The following is a 22623-nucleotide window of genomic DNA, read 5'->3' as shown; positions in this document are numbered from 1 at the left end:
AACCTCACACATACATCATACAGTCCTTGGCCAGGTTATAGGGTAATGTGCTCTTTCCAATATGTATTTCAGGATACTCCGGGGAACACAAGTCCTTAAAGGATACCCGAAGTGACATGTGACATGCTGAGATAGACATGTGTATGTACAGTGCCTAGCACACAAATAACTATGCTGTGTTCCTTTTTTTCTTTCTCTGCCTGAAAGAGTTAAATATTAGGTATGTAAGTGGCTGACTCAGTCCTGACTGAGGACGTGACTACAGTGTGACCCTCACTGATAAGAAATTCCCCTTTGTTACCACTTTCTTGCTCTCAGAACCCATTTTCTGCTAGGAAAGTGTTTCATAGTTGGAATTTCTTATCAGTGAGGGTGACACTGTAGTCACTTCCTGTCAGGACTGAGTCAGCCACTTGCATACCTGATATTTAACTCTTTCAGGCAGAGGGGAAAAAAAAGGAACACAGCATAGTAATTTGGGTACTAGGCACTGTACATACACATGTCTATCTCATTATGTCACATGTCAGTTCGGGTATCCTTTAAATGGCAGCTTATATCTTCTGTATAAGTCCTTATTAGGGATAACCCCTTATTACATAACTTACATAAGACATATGCACCTTCCACGGTAAAGAGAGCTGGCTGTTATCCCTTCTTACTTTAAACCAATGGCTGCTTGCACTGCTCTGCCTTTAGTTGGTCAATAACTTATTCTGTCAAACGCGTTCCACATTATCCCAAGGTGCATAGCAGCACTCACCACCTCTTCACCGCCCCGTCGGCAATCGGACTATTCAAGCTTGTAGCCGCGGCATGTAACCACCATTTACTTTTCTCCACTGCGGCTGTTTACTTGACCAGCCAGTCTGTTAGCCATGATGCTTTGGCGTCCTTCAACCCACCCATCATGGTTAACAGCCTGGCTAATTGGAAAAGTGGAAACGGGCCCTAAAGGCTGAGATATTGGCATGTTCTCACGGCCTTGTGCGTTGATCTTGTCGTCTCCTGTTGTGGGGTCCAGTGGAAAAATTTACGTTTTTACTGAGTCATTTGTGAGGAACAAGTTTCATTGGCCACACAGGATTTTACTCTATCCTTGTAGTGTTAGCATTAGTATTGCTTTTCTGCAACACATTTTATTCAAATTGGTGTGTGTTTTTAGATTACTTGCGGTTCTGCTATTGATATTATGTGTATATCAATTAAGATTGCTTATGATCATGTGTAGTTAATCTTATACCTACTACAAGTTTGTACACAGCTAGACTATATTTTAGTTAGTTTCTACATGGTTGATCCACTAAGTGACAGTAAAATTACATGCACAGACTGCAGTTTTACTGATGTTTATGGAACCAAAGTAACTTGCACATAGTGCATTATGTGTATGTTACTGTTATAACATATACTAGCATAAAGACCCCTATAGAAGTAACGTTTGCAGTATAAGCATAATATGAGTTGCACTACATGCATTATGCATGCTTGTGTAACTATTAATACAATTGCTATGCACTATCTGCGCATGGCATTTTACCATCATTTAGTAAATAAACCCTCTATTGTAATTTATTTTTCATTCATGGGACATCCTATACAATAAAATGCAAGTGTCCCTGCATCATCAACTGAATGGTTGTGTGTCCCTGGCTTGTTTGCACTGAGCATGTGTGCAGCCAGGGCAGTTAGGACACAGGGCCGGACCTGACAGTTTGCTTTCTTTGGTGCACAGAGGTTTTCATTGCATTGTGGGAAATAACAGCTTTGTCCAACTGCCAAGCAAGCAGCTCCCTGTGGGAATATACTTCAGACAGTGGTGGGGAACAAGCAAGCGGGGCGCCTACAAGCGCGCATTGCGGGGGGGGGGGGGGGGGTCGGGTTGGACAATGGGTAGCGGCTGTGACCTAGGGCGGGCCTTTTTACTAGTATTACATAGAACTGCAAAAAAAATTACGATTTAATAAATTGCAAGAAAAATGTAAGAATAATTCTTCTAATTCGACATTTCGAATTCTACATATTCTAATTCTACATTTCTAATTTTTGATTGTCTTTCTTGATGGCCCCTATTATATGAATGCAATATAACAAAATGTAGTGTTTTTCCTTCTAAATGTTCAGCACACAGCAGTGAAGTCTCAGCTGGCATACGGTCAATGGACTTTCGGTAATAATTATTTTAGCATCAGCTTAGCTGTCACTGTTATTTTACTTGGGCCATGAATAAAATGTAGGAATATCGCAGGTGGCAGATTAGATTTGGTGCTGAGCAGCAGACCTCTCTTCTGCGTGTCCTAGTTCCTGGCTCAGGGAGAAGAAAGTCACAGCACTATATACATCACTGAACTGCTGTGGAAGTCACACACAGGTGGCAGATGCCAAGACATTAGCATGTTTTTTTTTTCAGAACCGTTCAATTGGAAGAAAATATCAAAGTCAATGTTAACTTTAGTCTACCACTGCTATAACTTGTTTATGAAAGTTGCTGGCCAGCTTAGTTACAATATATGTCTTGGTTACCCATAATTCTCTTCTGTTTCATTGGTTCATAGGTCTGCACAAAGCAGGTAAAACATGTTTAATTTTTTTACACCCCACCTGCTTTACTTCAGTAAGATTCATTTCATAAGAAGCAGGGATCCAGCACACCCATAGGAATAATGGTTCTGCATATTCGGTATTTAGAGTAATCACTCACATCAGCTGGCAAAGGAAGACATATTTCACAATGAAACATGCAGAGTCAAGGAGCAGGCATTAGAAAACACAAGTGTAATTACAGATACTCGTAGGGATGGAGACCCCCAAGGTATTTAAAAATAGTATTCTGTAGACTTCTTATATTGTAATGAAAGACACTTTTTTACCTTACCAGAAGATAGGATACCAGTAATGCTGGAAACATATGTATCCAGAACACAAAATAGACGATGCGTTTCATGAGGGCTAGCTCGCTTCCTCAGGTCAATATACAGTGCCTTGCAGAAAAGTGGACAGGGTATAGTACCTTGTCCACTTTGCTGCAAGGTACTGTGTATTAAACTGAGGAAGCGGGCTAGCACCTGTGACATGCATAGTCTATTTTGTGTTCTGGATACATATTTTTCCAGTTTTACTGGTATCCTATCTTCTAGAGAGGTCAAAGAGTACCACTCATTTACCAACATTAGAAGTCTATAAAATATTATTTTTTCATACATCATGCGCCTCCAACCCTACGAGTATCCAGTCAGACCTCCTTTGGAGGTTATAGTTTTTTCCCCTCTAAACTATAAACCTAGGAGAGTGACCATTTAGTATCTGGCAGGGCCTGGAAAACAGAGCTGGGACGGTTAATTTCCCGCAGGCTTATACGGTGATTGCAATGACCTGCAACCCAATATATACATACAATTACCAAATCCATTAATCATTGGGCTCCTGATCTCTCTCTGCTTATCACCTAAGCATTCCTGAGGCATAACTATGAAGTAGCCGCCAGGAGATTTGGAAGCAGGATAAAGCAATAAATAGCTTTCCCTGCTCCTGCGCAAGTCTCAGCGGCGTTAATTACTATTCCCCCTCCAGGCCGCCAAGGATAGTGGGGAATGATGTAATTCGGCTTCCTGCTATTGCTGGCTGCCGAATTACAGTGTTCTAAAAGTAAATTGAGCACCGTCTTTTGAGATCATCCAAATTACTCACTGAGCACAGTTATAGCCGTAATGATTATTAAAACCTATTGTGACGCCGGCTGCGCCCAAATCTCCTGCGCTGAATTAACAGTGCTCGGTCCTGAGTATGAGGCTACTACAGGGAACACTGAACTCTTCCCAAATAATTACAGATATGTCTTTAAAAAACAGTAAAAGTAAAAACACTTTAAGGAGCAAGGAAAACAGTCAATTTGTTCAGCATTGTCAGTGTAAGATGTGGTCATCTTTGGAAAAAAAGTATAAGTAAAAAGACACCTACAACCAATAAACTATCGCCACCTGAACCTGCCAAAGATTCCTAAGGTAGCTTCAGACCTTAGCAAACTGGTATGTACTGGTGGTATGTATTGGTTGAAAAGTCTGTCTTGTGGATTTTTCCCCTTGCTAAAAGTATTTGCCTAACCAAGTGCAAGTATTACTTCACTTTTGTGACATAAATGAAAATTTCTTCCAAGACATCTATATAAATTGCAAATATTCCATTTGGAATGTTGCTCATCTATAGGTGTACTGAAAGTGAACCATGCTGGGTGTGCCTGTATATGACACTCCCAATCCCAATATTCCAACCTGAATAAATTAAACACACTACAGAAGAAGTGGAGAAAGAGAAAACTTGGAGCTGTTGCATCCATCAAACAGTGAAGTGTTGGTATGGCTTCAATGAAGCATAACTCCATTTATCTAGAAAATCACAGCTGGCTAGACTGAATTGAAAAAAAATATTTTAATAATAATACATATCAAAAGGATTGCGCTTTAATAGCATATACAGCATATTTTCTAACTAACCATACAACTGTTTTGGAGTTACACTTTAACTCTAATGAAAGCCTAAATGAATGGCTTTATGATAGCAATCTGTAATACAAGCACAACATACATTTTTAAAAGTAAATGAGAGCCTAAAGAAGAATTAAATGATTCGGGTATGACATTATGTAAAACTTGTGAAACTGAGGGGGTGATATATCTGTTCCACTTTACTGGGTAAACATGGCGCCTATTATATAGGAGAGAACTAAAGGAATGTAGAGAAGACTCATTAATGAACATATGGTTGATATTTTCAAACCCCAACTTCAGGTTCATGAAGTCAAGTGATGAGGTGTCACTGTCCATTTTCTGTTATTGTGTTTAATGAGATATACAGTATATGGGGGGCTGTGATAAGTTCCTGCTACAGAAGGCATGCTGATGGATCTTCAATATGAACCCTACTGAATATCCTGGTTTAAATAATGTACACTTTGCTTGTTTTCTATACAGTAAATGTGTCCCCCTGTGGCATAGTGTGGCTCCTACTGCCACTTATTTATATGTACTTGCTTGGTATACTGTGGAAATCCTGGTTATATTCATAATATTATTCTATTCTATTACTTTTCAATACATTTTTATCATTCTACTACAATTGGCAACAGTTGGGCACAGGTAGTTGGCTAAAATATGTATGCATTTTTGAAGCATCTGGGAATAAAATAAACTAGATAAATGTAACCCTCTTATTCTCTGATTCTGCAATAAAGTTTACACATTTAGACAACTACCTGTCCTGAAGCTGCAATACATTAAACCTCATAGTCCTGCACACAAAGGAGTTATGGGTTTTTTTTTTTTTAAACATTCTTTTTATTTGTTTTAAAATTAAACAACGAACATAGAAGGTTCCCACTCGCAGGTGGGGTACATACTCCATACACATTTACCAGACTTACAAGACTCTAGCCCTATAAAGCATTTCACCCCCCTCCCCCCCAGCACATCACCGAAATGCAGGATATAGGGAATTACATATGTACTACCATAGGCTTATCACAGTATTTTACAGTATTAACTAGCTATATGACAATGTGTTAAACTGTTTACTCATGTGTCACTTATGCCGTTAATTTGTTGCTCGTCCATGGCTTCCATACTTTCTCAAATTTTTGGGGGCAACCCCTAGCAATATATGCGGCCTTGTATAGGTGAACAGAGTCGTTGACCAGTTTTTTCCAGAATGACAGGGAAGGAGGGTCCTCATTTTTCCAGTTAAGGACAATGGATTTCCTGTAGTAGTAGAGTAATATTCCAGCCAGTGCCTGCTGCGCCCTTAGGCGTGCTATACCGGATACTATTCCCAATATACATATTAGTGGATCGTTAGGGATGGTTATTTTCGTAACTCTGGTTATGAATTCTCTTACTCTGGTCCAAGTGGGAACAATTTTAGGGCACTCCCACGGAGTTATGGGTTTTGAGTGGCTACCCTTCCACCCTCTATTATACTATAATTGTTATTAATTGTCAGACTGTAAGGTTATTTTCACATAAATCAACTTGGTGTATCTCTGCTCCAAGGTACGGGGTGCTGCTGTGGGTCAAAAAGAACTTGGAAGTTATTCTGCATGCTAACAAGCACCATCTGGCTCCTGTTGTGATATCTGCCTTTGCCCCCCCCCCCCCCCCTGGCACCCCAATCTATATCTATGCCCACTCTCAGCAGAAAATCCTTTGAATGTTGCAAGGTGTGATTTTGAGGGCCAGTAGTAGGTCAGTGTGTAGCAAGCACCCACGGTGGGAGGTTGATGTGCTGTGACTTGTAGTGCCTCTGCACACTCCGGCACCTCAACGTCTTATCCACAGTCAAGTCAGCACCATCCAAAACTGTTCAAGCTCTTGTATTGATAAAAAGGTAGCATGCTTGTTATGCTACCTTTTTATCAATAAAAGAGCTTGAACAGTTTTGGATGGTGCTGACTTGACTGTGGAGATGATTTTGAGGGCCACACAGGGCAATAGAGCATCTCCTTCCCTGCCCACTGAGCTGGGCATTGATGATGTATTTCCACCTGGGAAATACACATGATGGCAGCCTAGATCTGCTCTGCATTGCTTGCTTCAGCCTGAGTTTAGTAGATAAATCACTCTAGCTGTTGGTGTACTTTTGCCCCCCTAGGCAGCCTGGATTCCTCATCCACACAGACTCTGCTAGGAGGGCCGCTATTATGAAAAGCTGTAAAACATACACGACATAGCTGTGTACACATACATAACATTTGCATTTCTCCCTAACTACTTGCATTGTAAATGACTTATTTCTTATGTTGCTGTTATTTACCCTATATTATTATTATTCTGATGGCTCTGAACCTCTTACTGACAGATTTTGGACTAGTGCATCTCCTCATGCAGGATTCTATAGGTTTACTTTGCTATATATTATTCTACGTACTGTATGTATACTGTAGGCTGCAAGTTTCTATCTGCTGTAGAATCGAAACCCAGCAGCTTCAGCTTTATGTGTATTAACAGATCTGCCATATTAACCGCCTGATGACTGATTCACTGCTATGGCACACAAGCTCCTACAGTATTATCATTCCCAGCTGCTAGCACATTCTCTGGGCAGAATATCATTTTATCTACTGATATACACATTTTTATTAACTTTGACAGTTTACATCTCTTTGGATCATCAAATTGCTTCACAACATTAAGCATGCTGAAATACTCATCATTAGCTTTGTGTTTGTCTGCAGGCTTGCTCTAATGATCTGCTGCTGCCTTTCACTGCGAGCTTGTGCTTATAATTACTCTGATTCTCAAGCTTTTACATTTATCTAGTCACTTCTCCCAGAGTAAATTGCACTGTAAATTACTTCTTTTCTATGTAGCTGTCACTTACACTAGGTATTACCATATTATTCTGATGACTCTGATCCTCTTAACTGGTTTGTATTCCACGGTTTTTAATGACAGGTTTTGGACTAGTGAATCCCCTCGTGGAGGATTCTGTAGATTTACTTCATTTATGCTATATAGTATTCTATGTACTGTATGTATACTACGCTGCAAACTTTTTTTTTTTTTTTTTACAATATCAAGCAAGCATGCATTTTGTAAAATAAATACATCATTATTGGGCATCATCAGTGGGTAGTGGTTATTATTATTATGCATTTATATAGCACTAATCCCCTACTCAACAGTTCATCATAGTTTCTGTATGTCAACATGCAAAATGTTTTCAGTGTAAAAAAGGAGGAGGCGGACGGTATGTATGTTTGTTAAGATTTCCTTGTCTCCAGTTTTGATGGATGACATGGCTGAGGAGGACTGTGAAAGTGTGGAATCTTTATGGGTAAGTGTTCATGCCGGCAATAAGAGTTGTCAATTGCTTTTTGGGGTCTGTTATAAACCTCTACAAATAAATGAAATGGAGGAAGTGCAATTATTGCAGCAGGTTAAAAAAGCTGCTAGCAAAAGGGGGGTCCTAATTATGGGTGATTTCAATTATCCAGACATTAACTGAGATATTGAGGCCACTCGCTCTAGTAGAAGTGGCAGATTTATATCAACACTGCAAGACAATTACTTGTCTCAGATGGTAACAGAACCAACCACGGGAGATGCTCTGCCGGATTTGGTAATTTCAAATAGATCAGATGTTATATCTAATGTGCAAGTTTGAGAACATTTGGGAAATAATGACCATAATATGGTAACATTTGACCTACTACTCAACAGGGTTGTGAACATGAACAAGGGGACAACTAAAACTATGAATTTTAAAAAGGCTAACTTTAACAAGCTCAGGGATGCGCTAAGACTGGTAGACTGGGAGAGTCAATTACAGGGCAAGGACACTGAAAGTCAATAGCAAACTTTCAAGCAGATTCTTAATGACTATTGTAGAATGTACATACCTTATGGAAATAAAAATTCTAGATCTTAAAAAAGGCCAGTATGGATAAATAATATTGTTTTAGACATGATTAAGTGTAAAAGGAATGCTTATAGTGCCTTAACCTCCCTGGCGGTAAGCCTGACACAGTGTCGGGCTAGCCGCCGCAGGGGATCGCCCCGGGAGGATTTTTTAAAAAATAAAAATGGCTTCACTTGGTCAAGCTAGCACTTGGCTAGCTAACCATGTCCCCCAAGTGCCTCTGATCGCCGCCGATTGCCGGTATACGTACCCCCCAGGGATCCCGCGATGGCGCAGCCTCCCAATCAGCACCCGGCTGCGCTATGGGGAGGATCGGAACTGCGCATGACGCCATGACGACAATGACATCATGACGCCAATGACATCATGACGTCATGTCCAATCGTCGCCATAGCGACGAGTGAAGCGAATCTGGAAGTTGCGGCTCATGTGGGATCTCGGACGGGTGAGTGTTGCTGGAGGCGATCGGGGGGGTCAGACCAGTGCCAGGGGACTTGGGGGCCACAGTTAGCTAGCCTAGTGCTAGCTAACATAAAAAAAAACACTTCGAATTAAAAAAATCCCTCCCGCGGACGCAGCCACCTTATCTGCGTACTGCCAGGGAGGTTAAAGAATGAGGGGACTGCATCTGCACTAAAGAGTTATAGGGAATGTAACAAAAACTGAAAAAAAAAATCATACATGCAAAACAGGAAGCGGAAAAAAAGTGGCTAGTGATATAAAGTTAAATCCCAAAAAGTTTTACAAATATATAAACTCTAGAAGAAAGAAGGTAGAGAATATAGGACGTTTTACAAGATCATGCTAAAAACTTGATTGTGGAGGACCAAGCTAAAGCAGACATTTTTGGCCTTGCAATGCATACAGTGCGGTGCTCCCCTCTCCACATCCACTTGAAAAAGATTCAGCCTCTCTAGGAATTTTTTTTCACCCAATTATGTTACTGACCTGTTTGCAATTAACCTAATAGGTAATAAGTTGTTACAGTAGTTTTTGTTTTTTTGAAAATTAACGTTAACAAAAGAGGCGTTACAAATAGTGTAATAAAACATAATTTGGCAAAATTTGAGAATTATAAAGGGGGCTTGGTGTGGGATATTACTGGGAGAGAGGAGGCAACCCAAAATGTGATGTGTGGAAGGGATAATGTCAGCTGGATAAAACATAAATGAATAGGCTTACATCTAAAAGAAGGGGATAGCCCAAATAAATTAATACATTTTTAATAGAAACCTGACACTTGAATGATAACGCGCTTCGCAGATCGCAATTCACTTCCTCAGATCAAATAACAACAAGGGTCTTAATACTAGCGTTTTGCAAGCAAGGAGGAACTCTATATAGATATAAAGGTGCTGCCTGCTTGCAAAATGCTAGTATTAAGACACGTTGGGCGATATGCAATTCACTTTTTCCTAAGTTTTCTCCTAGGAGATAATTTTTCATGTTCTGTTTAAAATACTTTTCAGCATTCTTTAATTGAAAAAAATACCAAAAGTAGGCAAAGAAGTACTGTCAAAAATATTTTCTTGCTTACTGGTGGCTTAGAACACATTTTATTGATAAGGTGAGAAAATATCACCTGGCAGAAAACTGAGGAGAAAAAGTTAATTGCATATGGGCCTTTATGTTATTTGATCTGAGGAAGCGGACTGCGATCCACAAAACACGTTATCATTCAAGTTTCTAGTTTCTATTAAAAATGTATTAATTTATTTGAGCTACCCCCTTCTTTTAGATGTAAGCAGGGCCGGCGCTTCCATATGGGCAAAAGGGGCATTTGCCCCAGGGCCCCAGCGCCAAGAGGGGCCCCAACATGTTCCCATCATCCCCCTCTAAATGATATTGCCTCCGAGGCAGCAGCTGCTCCAGCCCCCCTTCGTGTGCGCTCCGTCCCCCTCTCACCCGCAGCATTATGGAGCTGATGGGAGATATACAGCAGCAGCGGTGGCGGCACATTGTAAGCTGCTCTGAATGAAAGGCGATACAGATCTGTCGGTCTCCTCTATAGTGCTGCTACTGTGCACTTCCTGCCTCTGTGTTTGGGCTCTAGTGGCCGATGTCAGAGGCAGGAAGTGCACGGCAGCAGCACTACAGAGGAGACGGACAGACCTGTATCGCCTTTTATTCAGAGCAGGTTAGAGTGTGCCGCCGCCGTCACTGCTGTATATCTCCCATCGGCTTAATAACGCTGTAGGTGAGAGGTGGACGTTAGGGGGCACATATACTTGTACTGGGAGGATGAGAGACTAGCTGGCTAGTGGGGGGAGGGGGGCATTAGGGGGCACATATGGCTATCATAGTGGGGAAGCATTAGGGGGCACATACTGTATGGCTATCATAGTAGGGGGGCATTGGGGACACATATGGCAATCATAGTGGGGGGAGGGGTATTAGGGGGCACATACTGTATGGCTATCATAGTTGGGGGAGGGGGCATTAGGAGCGTATGGCAATCATACTGGGGGGAGGGGGGACATTGGGAGCACATATGGCTATCATATTGGGGGGAGGAGGGACATTAGGAGCACATACGGCTATCATATTGTGGGGAGGGGGGCATTAAAGGGATACTGTAGGGGGGTCGGGGGAAAATGAGCTGAACTTACCCGGGGCTTCTAATCTAAGACATCCTGTGTTGGCGCAGCCACTCACCGATGCTCCGGCCCCGCCTCCGATTCACTTCTGGAATTTCTGACTTTAAAGTCAGAAAACCACTGCGCCTGCATTGCCGTGTCCTCGATCCCGCTGATGTCATCAAGAGCGCACAGCGCAGGCCCAGTATGGTCTGTGTCTGCGCAGTAAACTCCTGGTGACATCAGCGGGAGCGAGGACACGGCAACGCAGGCGCAGTGGTTTTCTGACTTTAAAGTCAGAAATTCCAGAAGTGAACCGGAGGCGGGGCCAGAGCATCGGTGAGTGGCTGCGCCAACACAGGATGTCTTAGATTAGAAGAGTATTGGGGAGTGGCTGCGCCAACACAGGATGTCTGCGGGGGACCATTAGAAGCCCCGGGTAAGTTCAGCTCATTTTCCCCCGGCCCCCTACAGTATCCCTTTAAGGGCACATACGGCTATCATATTGTGGGGAGGAGGGCATTAAGAGCACATATGGCTATCATATTGGGGGAAGGGGGGGGACAATAGTGGCATATATAACTATCATAGTTTGTTAGGGACACATATGACTATGATACTGGGGGAAGGGGTGATCATTAGGGTCACATAAGGCTATAATATTGGGAGGGGGTAATTAGGGGTACATATGGCTAAAATACTGTGGGGAGGGGTGGTTATTAGGGGCACATATAGCTATAATATTAGGAGGGGGTAATTAGGGGTGCATTTGGCTATAATACTTAGGGGAGGGGGGCAGTGCTTGAGCAAATGCTCCAGAGCCTGTAAGTGCTTCTGGGCCCTGCTAGGTCTCCTCCTGACTTGTCTCGGGGTCTTGAGCGGGGCGGGGGGGGGGGATTTGTTGCCGGGGTAGGTGTCGGGGGGGCCCCCACGTTACTTTTGCTCCAGGGTCCCATTGTAGCTAGAACTGTCCATGGATGTAAGCCTATTCATTTATGTTTTATCCAGCTGACACTATCCCTTCCACACATCACATTTTGGGGCGCCCCCTCCCTCCCAGTAATATCCCACACCAACCCCCTCAGCTCGGGGTGTTGGCCATGTATGTTCCTTTGAACCCTTACAACCCTTTTTATTTTCCTGGAGAGCGACCTACATTGTCAAAGACTTAAGAACTCGAGTGAGGATGGGCTTTCCTCACCAGCCGTTACACTGTGGTTGCTGGTCTTGCAACCTATTCTTGTGAGTATTCAGCACATAGTGTTGTTGAGTGTCCCATACCCTCGACGTGCTACACTATCAGGGGCCCCTGGTGTCCCTGTCTCGTTCTTTTTCTCCATTGGAAGGTCCTGGGAACTAAATAAAAAGTTCAGAACTTCAGCAACTGCTGGTATTTTTTCTATGAATGAGCACTCCAGATAAGATTCTGGGCTCCCAGGGATGGCTGAAGTGTTTGAGGAGAATGCATTGAAACCCTTGTGCCATGCTTAGCAGAAAGAAAAGTTGTGTATCTCTTATCTGCTATATGAGTAAACATTGGCTTCAATTCATCAAAGGGTGTTCGATAACAAAATCCCAGTCTTTAAAATACCGCATTCGGTATTTTACACTTCACTGTGCTAATTCATCAATATTTTCACATGTGTGGTAGAGGTTCGTTAAGTTACCGAAGTACTACGGCTTCAGTTCATCAAAGGCTGTTAGATAACAGCAGAGTGGTGCAGAGCAGCTTGGAATGTCTATGTGTTGTTACAAGCTGATAACAATAGAAGGCATCCAGACATCCCTTTACATGTAAACGTGTTATATTTACTGTTACTTATACTGCCTCTGCTGCTCTGAATCTGTCCATCAGTGTTTCTTAACATTACTTATTTGCCACAACCTAGATAAACTTCCTGGAGACATTACAAATGCCATGCTTGGTGATTTCACCACTTGCATCTTTGCATATTCAAACAGGGACTCAAAGGGTTACACCACTGTTCTCTCTGCTCACTGCCTGGGGGGTCTGGAAGCTTGTGTGGAGAAGCCTGTGACCTATCAGCACCTATCAGCGGCACTTGCAGAAGAACAGGGGCTGTTTCTATTGGCTGCCTGCTCCTGCTAATCATGAAAACATTCACACAGAAGGCTTTCAAAGCCTGTAATGACAGGGGAGAGCTGGAGATAATCACCGAATGTGTGAGCTAATGCTGTAACCTTGATGAATTAACATTTACTGACATTTGCTGACATGTGTTGAGCACATGTCGGTAATTTATCTCATTGCTCTGTCATTTCAGCTTCTCATTCGGTAACAGCTTTGATGAATTAACATTTTCTTAAGTGCTCCGTTAAGTCAGCTGTTTTCAGCATTACCGAATGCGGTAATGCTTGATGAATTGAAGCCATTGTGTGTGAAACCTGACACCAAGCCAGTCTAAACATCTTTCACTGTACCTTTCTGAGAAGGGCAGAGACCAGTACTGGTTGATGTCGAATTTTACATAAACACAGACTTGCCTCTGCTAATGAATCATTCCAAATGCAGCTAAAATTTACACAAAGTAACACAGAACTTTTAGCTCTAATTTTTAACATGAAAAGTGGGAAATACTAATTAGACATTATTTGTACATTGTCGTTTTATAACACAAGAAGACACAGCCAGATAGCACTAGGGGAAGAGGGAAACAAAGGTGAATGAGGGGAAGAGACGGAGAATAGCCTGAGATGGAGCAAAGAGCTTATCTGTGTTGCAGCCCCACATCCCACAGAGGCAACTTCTGGAGTCTAGGGACTGTCTGCCAGCAGCCCTAAGAGTTCTAAATACTGTCTGCAAGCAGCCCTTCTGGAGTCTAGGGACTATCAAAAAACCTTTCAACCTAGACAACACCTTATGTTGCTGTGCACATGCAGTCATTTTAACAATGGTGGGAGACCAGACAGTTTTTTTCCCCACAGACCCTGCATGCAACCCTCTGCTCTGCATCAGGCTGTGTATAATTACCAGCTTGCTCACCCTCTAATTGCTCTGTGCCTCATTCACACTAGTGCTCTTCTGTCCGCTTTTCAGCAACACGTATCAGTCTGTAACATCGATGTGCTGATAAAAAGCGGACAGAAGCGCACTGATTCACAAAAGCGTGATAACTGCTATCACGGCAGTTATCATGCGATCTGCTGTGTGAAGGTTTGCGCGCGTAAAGGATTACTCCTCTTGATAAACAAACATTTCTGTGCGTTATCGCAGAGTAATCCTTTACACGAGCAAACCTTCGCATGCGGCAGATCGCATGATAACTGCCGTAATAGCAGTTATCACGCTTTTGTGAACTAGGCACTGTACCAGCCTAATCAATAAATGAGAGGCAGCCTGAGGGAAAATCCCCCCCTCCCCCCTGGCCAGTCCTCCCCTGCATGCAACTACAATCACACAACCAGTAATATATTTATATAGCACTTACATATTTTACAGCTCTCAAAAGAATATATACAGTAGCAATAAAAAGTATGTGAACCATTTGGAAATGTATGGATTTCTGCACAAATTGGTTATAAAATGTGATCTGATCTTCATCTAAGTCACAACAAGAGACAATCACAGTCTGCTTAAATTAATACCACACAAATAATTAAAGCTTTCCATGTTTTTATTGAACACGCCATGTAAACATTCACAATTTTCTCCCAGAGGTTTCTTGGGAGAAAACTCAGGAAAAAAGTCAATTGAATAGGAAGCCATTGATTTATAATGCATGCACCTTTATTTGAAATCTGTTGTGATAACAGAAGAAAGGGTTACATAAGAGCCACAAACATGAACCATAAGCAGTAACTTGAAAAATACTTTTACGTATATTAAATATACCTTAAATATGCTTTTGATTGACGCACTACATGAAAAAAATTACCTCATAGCTAAGTCTTCATTTTCTTGTGGTACAAATTTGTACAAGGCAACAAAAGCGTCTACTGAATCTTTAAATACAGGCACCTGTAGTGAAATAAAAATGTCTAATTTATTCCTATTCATTTATTCATAGGAAAACATTGTTTATCTTTTTGTGTGTTTGTGTGTGTGTGTGTGTGTGTGTATGTGTGTGTGTGTATGTGTGTGTGTGTGTATGTGTGTGTGTGTATGTGTGTGTGTGTATGTGTGTGTGTGTATGTGTGTGTGTGTACACTTTGGAAAACAAAAGTTTGCTTTCCACAAAGCAAACATTTGTTTTCCATAGCATTTTAGTAAGGGCCCGTTTCCACTGGTGCGGTGCGAATCGCCGCGGTAAAAATTCGCATGCGGATGCGAATTTTGCATGCGGGTGTATGCGAATTTTCGTGCGAATTCGCATGAAAAATCGCATGAATGACGCTGTATGCGAATTTAACCATGGCATTGCCGGTGTGCATTTCCATTGATTTCCATGCGAATTCGCATGCAAATTCGTGTGAAAATTCGCATACCAAAGCCGCAGGCGATTTCCCTATTAAATACATTAGCGGCGATTCGCATGCATTCCACACGCAGGCGAATTCTGAGGGCTCTGCCGTGCAGAAAAATCCTGCACAGAAAAACGCTCAGGAAAACTGACAAGTGGAAACAGGCCCATCCACTTGTATTGGCTGTGCGAATCTGCATGCAGGAAACGCATGCAGATTCGCGATAGTGGAAACGGGCCCTCGGAGGGCCTTTTGGTCCATTGTAGCCCCTTACACACTCCTAGTAGTTCTGGTTCACCATGAGCTTGCTGGGTACTCTATATGCAGGAAAACAAGACAGGAGAGGACACGCAACATCCACACACAGGAAGGTCAGAGGGAGCCAGGAACTTGTAGAGCTCAGCAACCAGTAGAAAAGGAAAATTCCGCTACACCAATGGCTGGGTGAAAAAAGTTCTCCATTTATTATCACATCAGTGGGTACAAAAAGTTAAAAAAAGCTCACGCGTAATCGGAGTCATGGCCCCTTAATCATAGCTATGATTAAGGGGCCATGAGCTCCGATACGCGTGAGGTTTTGATGATTTTTTTGATTGTTGATGGTTTTTTTTTTATCAATATTACAATATAACAAACTGAAAGCTCTTCACACAAAAGAGGGTGTTATTGGCTTGCAGGTTGTCTCCTTTTCCAGTGTGGGTGCAAGGCATGAAAGGAAATAAATAAACTTAACATGTACTTAAAGAAAATGCATAGTGAGGGGAATATGGAAGCTGCAGTCTTTAATCCATTTTTAAAAGTGTCAGTGACATGGCCATCATATTGATATTGTGGTTTTTAATAGTGTCAGATACCTGAAACAAGCATGCAGCCAATGCAGTCAGACATAAGGCCACACAGCTGAGCTGCATATTCATTCTGGATCAGTGATTGACTAAGAATAGGGCAAAGAACTGGCATTAAAAAAAAAAAGAAGAAGAAGAAGACAACTCCATCTGCACCTCACTTTAGGTTTCCATTAAAGCACAGCTGAACTCAGTCAAAATTTACGAGACCTGGGGTTTCTTTAGTGTTTACACGAGCTGTATGACTCCTCAGCTGCAGTTTGGGTGCATCTCCACAGCTGTGTGCCGGAGTCACAGGCAGTCGGGAGTGCAATAGAAGAGGGTGCACAGAACAGACAGAGCATGCGTCCCACTGGTTCTAGTCGGAGATTTGTATGGGGTGCACAGCTATAACATGTAGGGGACACCAACACAAACAAAGAGGGACCATGCAGTTCAGGTATCCTTTAATCATTCACTGATTACATCACTAGCATAGCACTCTCCTCGTTTGTCTGGAGTTGAGCTTCAGTGAAAATAATAAAATTATGAAAGTAATAAAATTGCACAAGTTATATATTAAGAAGCAAAATACCACATTAATAAAAGGTAACAAGTACATACAGTACATTACATATTGTTGTATTTGCTTGAAGACTAAATACATGTAGCAACCTCTGAACTATGTGAAAAGTAAAGATCAGATGGTTAAGGCCATCTCCTGGACATGCTCACTTTAGAATTTGAACAGTGTAGACGGTAGCTAGTACAGTACCTCGGAATATATTCACTAAATATCGGCAAAATGTACACGCACATACAGCCAACATAAATTTTAATTGGCGTCACACTATGTAATGTACATTGCTTGCATTGCACATTACACTGTTTGTGAAAATGTAATACTTTGTTCTAGTCAATCAAATTAAATTAAGGGGTTAAGAGACACACATTATTCAAAACTCTAATAACTGAATGTTCATAGCCAGATAGGGGTCTAAGGTGGAACTGACAGTCTTTATTAGACTCATATTTTTTAATGAATTAATGTGTGTTTAGAGCACCTCAAGCCTAAACTTTTTCTAGGCACTAATACATGACCCAGCTTATGGTGCCATCAAGTTCATGTTTTAATGGGTTATATATCCCAAATACTGTGCAGCATTGTTTCTAGATGATGGACACATACAGTTCAAGAGGACCTCGAATTCTTCCCAACTTGCAGCTAAGCTTAGCTTCTTTCACCTCAACCATTCAGAAGTCAAATGTGCAAACTCTTACAATCTACTGGTACTCGCATTGGTCTTTTGAAAGATTCTTGGAAAGCATGAACCTGAAATAGCGTGAAGGATCTAGGTCCACCAATATTGGCCTAAGACTGCATTATAGCATTATTATTATTTTGGACATCTTTACAGGTTCACTTTAATTAAGCGTATCCATAAATCATGTATTACTTTACAGCATAAGCTCTGTCACAAATAAGTCTGAATCACTGTCATGTAGATGAGTGGGTTTAGAAGCATGATGAGATAATACTGTAAAGTCTGGAGGAGGTGACACCCACCCCCTAATGAAAGTTGAGAGATACATTACACAGCTTCAGGGATCATAAAAACTCAAATATACAGTTAAGCATATAATATAGTATTAAAATATAACCTCAAGAGCAAGATACACATTCTAAAACTAGTATGAGAGATTTGGTTTCTCTGTAACTATTTAGATATGAACAATAATCTACAAAATATACAAACATGAAAATGCATAAAATGCGAAATAAAAACCACGATCACTAGAAATGTTCACATTTAATGTTCCCATGAAAATAATCAAATAATATTCTTCTCTTTTTCTGGTTCTCATCTACAGAATCAGAATCATTTTATTTTTGCCAAGCAGGACTTGGTCATGGCACAAAACAGCGCTTGAAGACAGGAAAGGACACACAATAGAGATAGTAAAGATAACATGGTAGCATACATCAAGCAAAAGCAATGCAGTAATTACACACAGAAAAACATTCCCACAGGGAAATGTGGGGTTTTAGCAGTGAAGGCATGCTTAAAGTCCGATTCCAACAACTAGTAGTGGGAGATTGGTCTAAGGAGAGTCCGGGGAGGAGGTGATGGTAGTGGGAGACGGGAGTTGATCGAGAGAGTTCAGTGATTGACCACTGACGGAAAGAAGCTGTTCTTGTGCCTTGAAGTCCTGGTGTAGATGGACCGATACCTCTGGCCTGAACGGAGCCGCCTGAAAAAGTGGGAGCCTGTGTGTGAGGGATCATTCGCAATCCTCAAAGCTTTGGAGCGCAGTCTGGTGTTGTAGAGTAGGTCCAGAGGGGGAAGTGGTTTTCCGATGATTCTCTCCACTGAACTGATGACCCTTTGTAGTTTGTGTCTGGGTAAAAGCTTGTCAGAAGTTTCTGGTCTATACCGAACTTCCTCAGTTGGGGGAGGAAGAATAGCCTCTGCTGGGCTTTCCTCTGGGTGGAGGTGGTGTTGACCTTCCATTTCAGGTCGTTGGAGATGGTTGTACCCAGGAGACGAGCACAGGGAACTCTAGCGACTTCCGCGCCGTCTATGTGGATTGGGGGTGGAGTGGGGGCACGCTTCCTAAAGTTGATGATCATCTCAACGGTTTTTGTGGTGCTAAGGACCAATTCGTTTTCTCTACACCAGTTGCAGATTCTTTCAACCTGATGACGGTATGCCTGCTCGTCATTATTGGTAATAAGGCCAACAATGGTGGTGTCCTCGGCGAATATGATAACTTTGACAGAGCTTTCTGTGGACGGGCAGTTGTTTCTATACAGGGAGTACAGGATCGGTGACAGTACGCAGCCTTGTGGGGCCCCTGTGTTAGTGGTCCTTGGTTGAGAGAGGATATCGCCTAGCTTGACGACCTGGGATCTGTTTGTGAGGAAGTCAGTGATCCACAGGCGCAGGGTGGGGTGGACTTCCAGTGCAGCCAGGTTCTCCTGAAGTATTTGGGGGCTGATAGTGTTAAACGCTGAGCTAAAGTCTAGGGGAAGGATCCTGGCATATGAGTTCGGTCTGTCCAGGTGCTCGTAAACTGACTCCAGGCAGATGTTAATGGCGTCATTGGTGGACTTGTTCGCTCTGTACGCAAACTGGTGCAAGTCCATCAAGGGCTTTTAGGAAGGGCATAACCATGCTTTCAAAAGTTTTCATAATGACGGATGTGAGGGCCACGGGTCTGAAGTTGTTGAGGACGGTGACTCCCTGCTTTTTGGGGACAGGGATGCTGGTCGATCTCTTGAAGCATGCAGGGACTTTGCCTTCCTGAAGGGATTTGGTAAAGATGGAGAGAATAGAAGCTAGCTGTTGAGCACAGGTTTTCAGGCATGCTGGTGACACTCTGTCTGGGCCTTAGGCTTTTCTAGCGTTTAGCCTTGACAGGTGTTGCAGAATGTTGCCCTCGTTCACAGCCAGAGAGGGTGAGTTTGAACATGGAACAGATAGGGTAGAGGATGGAACAGGCGGCTGCAGGAGCCCTGCAGGTGCAGCTTGGTCCTCAAATCTGCAGTAGAAGTCTGTAATGAATAGTGACATGTCAGCTGCGGTGTATAGCAGTACCACCGCAGCTGCTCCTGGTTCGCTGCCTGCCAGGCTCCCTGCGCTTCGGGCGTCTAGCATGCCGAGGACGGGTGTGGGGAGTAATCGTATGTTGGCTGCGGTGGATGGTGGGTCCACTGCGGTCATTGCTGGGTCCCTGCCTGCTGATTTTTCTGCGTCCCAGGCGTCTATTACGCCGAGGACGCATGTCTCTGCTGGGCTCAGGGGTACATTAGCGTGTGCGCGCTCACCGTCAGGATCTTTATGCCAAGAGGAGGCGCGTCAGCTGACCAGCTGGTCGGCTGAAGTCAGAGAGCACGCTCGCCGTCCTGATTGGCCGAGGCTGGTGGGCGTGCCTTGGGGGTCTCCTCCGCTTCATAAGCCTCTCGGCTTCACTTGCAAATTGTCTGCTGTCATGAATACTTCGTGTTAGCGCTCAGACCTTAGATAGTTCCTGTGTGCTTTGATCTGAGAGGAAACCAGGGATTTCACACAAGACTAGGAATCATTATTACTACTGTTATTATTGCTTGATTATCTGTGTATGACTCTAGCTAGTTCTGACCAATCTTACTCTCAGTGATTCTGTATCTCTGCCTATCTGATCCTGTTGCCAAACCTAGCCTGATACTCATTCTGCCTCTGTCTCCTGATTTTGTACCTCTATTTATCTGATCCTGTTGCCAACCTTGCCTGATACTCGTTCTGTCTCTGTCTGTCGATTCTGTACCTGACCAGTCTGTCTGTTGCCGATCTGATCTGTCTGACCATTCTACTCTCACCAGGGACCCCCTGTCTCTGGTGAGAGGTTCAGTACGGGTAGTGCCCACCAGCTCCTCTGGTGAGTTAGTGCTAATACTGCCAGTACTACTGTTACACCAATCACTACACTTAGTGCATTAAAGTGTGTTTAGATTACGTCACTTCTTAGTGGCATATTAGCATTGCTAGCTAACACATCAGTAACTATATATCTGTATTATTGGTGATTCTGCAGATCATCATATAATCAGGTATATATCTGTATTATAGGTGATACTGCAGATCACCTGATAATCAGAAATGTGTTCTTGCTAACACCAATCGTTACAAAGTCGCTGAGGTTCTTGACAAGCTCAGTACTGGGAGTATCATGTTGAGGGGGGGGGGGGCCTTATAGTTGGTGGCGACCTTAAAGAGACACTGAAGCGAAAAAAAATATGATATAGTGAATTGGTTGTGTACTATGAATAATTACTAGAAGATTAGCAGCAAAGAAAATATTCTCATACTTTTATTTTCAGGTATATAGTGTTTTTTCTAACATTGCATCATTCTATAATATGTGCAGATTACACAACACTCAGCATTCAAAATGAGTCTTTCAGAGCAGTCTGTGAAGTAATGACCTCTCCTGTAGCAGAGAAAAAGTAAACAGTTTACTTACAGTTGAGATAATAAAAGTCAGATAACAGCCCTCTCCACGACTAACTTAGTCGGAGAGCTTAATGGCTTGTTTGCATAGAGATAACAACTGGAGTTTCTCAACTCTTCCTGTACTGGAAACAATTAGACTGATGTATCTGTTCGTAATGTTTTATTTCTTAGCTGTACTACACATACAAATCATAATATCATAATTTTTTTTCCGCTTCAGTGTCTCTTTAAGCCCCTTCCATACAGCTTGTGGGTCATTTTAGGAATGGTTATGTTTCAGCTTTTCAGCATAGCTCTTTTTGGCAACTCTCAGTTTACTGTTCAGGTTGTTTTTTGCCCTTCTATAGTCCTCCTGGTTGCCAGCTTTGTGTGCAGCTTCTTTGCATCTCCGCAGATGTCGTAGTTTTTTGGTGAACCATGGTTTGTTGTTTGGATAAAGTTTAAAAGTTTTCGTTGGTATACATTGGTCCTCACAGTAGCTGATGTATGATGATATGTTATCCGCCCACTCATCCAGGTTTGGTGCTTTCAGGGCCTCCCAGTCTGTACAGTTGAAGCAGGCCTGAAGTTATAGCTTAGCCTCGCTTGACCATACTTTGGTGGACTTGAGGACTGTTTTTTCCAGGCGCCTCTTGTAGGTGGGTATCCGGTGGATGAGGCAGTGATCAGATGCGCCTAGAGCTGCCCGAGGGCTGACCTTGTATGCATCTTTCAGGACAGTGTAGCAGTGGTCAAGGGTGTTAGCGTTTCTAGTGGAGCAGGTGACATGCTGATGGAAACTTGGTAGCTCTTGGTGGAGGTTGGCTCTATTGAAGTCTCCCATTATAATGAACAGTGAGTCTGGGAGGGACGTCTCCCACTGTGTGACAGTGTCGCTGTGAGCGCGCAGGGAATTTTTGACCTCGGCAACTGGAGGAATATACACTCCAGCGAGGACATAAGAGGAGAACTCCCTGGGAGAGTATTGTGGCCTGCAATTTATAAGTAGAAGCTTAAGTTCTGGGGAGCATATTCTGGCAAGTATGGAGGTATTTGAGCACCAGGTGAAGCTGACATAAAAACAGATGCTGCCGCCTTTCATTTTTCCCGAGAGGGTGCTGTCACGGTCTGCTCTGATGAGGCTGAATCCTGGGAGATGAAGGGCACTATCTGGAATGTCTTTATGAAGCCACGTTTCTGTGGTGTGACTGGTGTGTTGTTGCCAAGATCACTCTAGTCACCGAGGAGCTGTAGTTCATCCAACTTGTTGGGGAGGGAGCAGACATTTGCCAGGACGACTGCAGGGATGGCTGACCGCAGACTTTTCCTCCTTAGCCTCACCCTGGCACCAGCTCAACATCCTCTTCTCCGCTGGCTCTTGCTGGGTCTATGCGCAGGGGCGGTGATTTACTGGACATG

General features: G+C 42.8%; 1 protein-coding gene across 1 annotated transcript in view; it reads right to left on the bottom strand.

Annotated features, from left to right (window-relative positions):
* The window catches only part of STAC (SH3 and cysteine rich domain), a 341487-nt gene that overhangs the window by 14054 nt on the left and 304810 nt on the right, over nucleotides 1-22623 (bottom strand). Inside the window, exon 8 of the mRNA XM_068236530.1 lies at nucleotides 14882-14964. Within this exon, the coding sequence (XP_068092631.1) occupies nucleotides 14882-14964 (83 nt within the window). The remainder of the gene's footprint in view (nucleotides 1-14881; nucleotides 14965-22623) is intronic.

This window comes from Hyperolius riggenbachi, chromosome 5 (genome assembly GCF_040937935.1).
Source record: "Hyperolius riggenbachi isolate aHypRig1 chromosome 5, aHypRig1.pri, whole genome shotgun sequence".
Taxonomy (NCBI): Eukaryota; Metazoa; Chordata; class Amphibia; order Anura; family Hyperoliidae; genus Hyperolius; species Hyperolius riggenbachi.
Note: the sequence above shows the minus strand (reverse complement) of the source record. Positions and strands in the feature narration are given on the sequence as shown.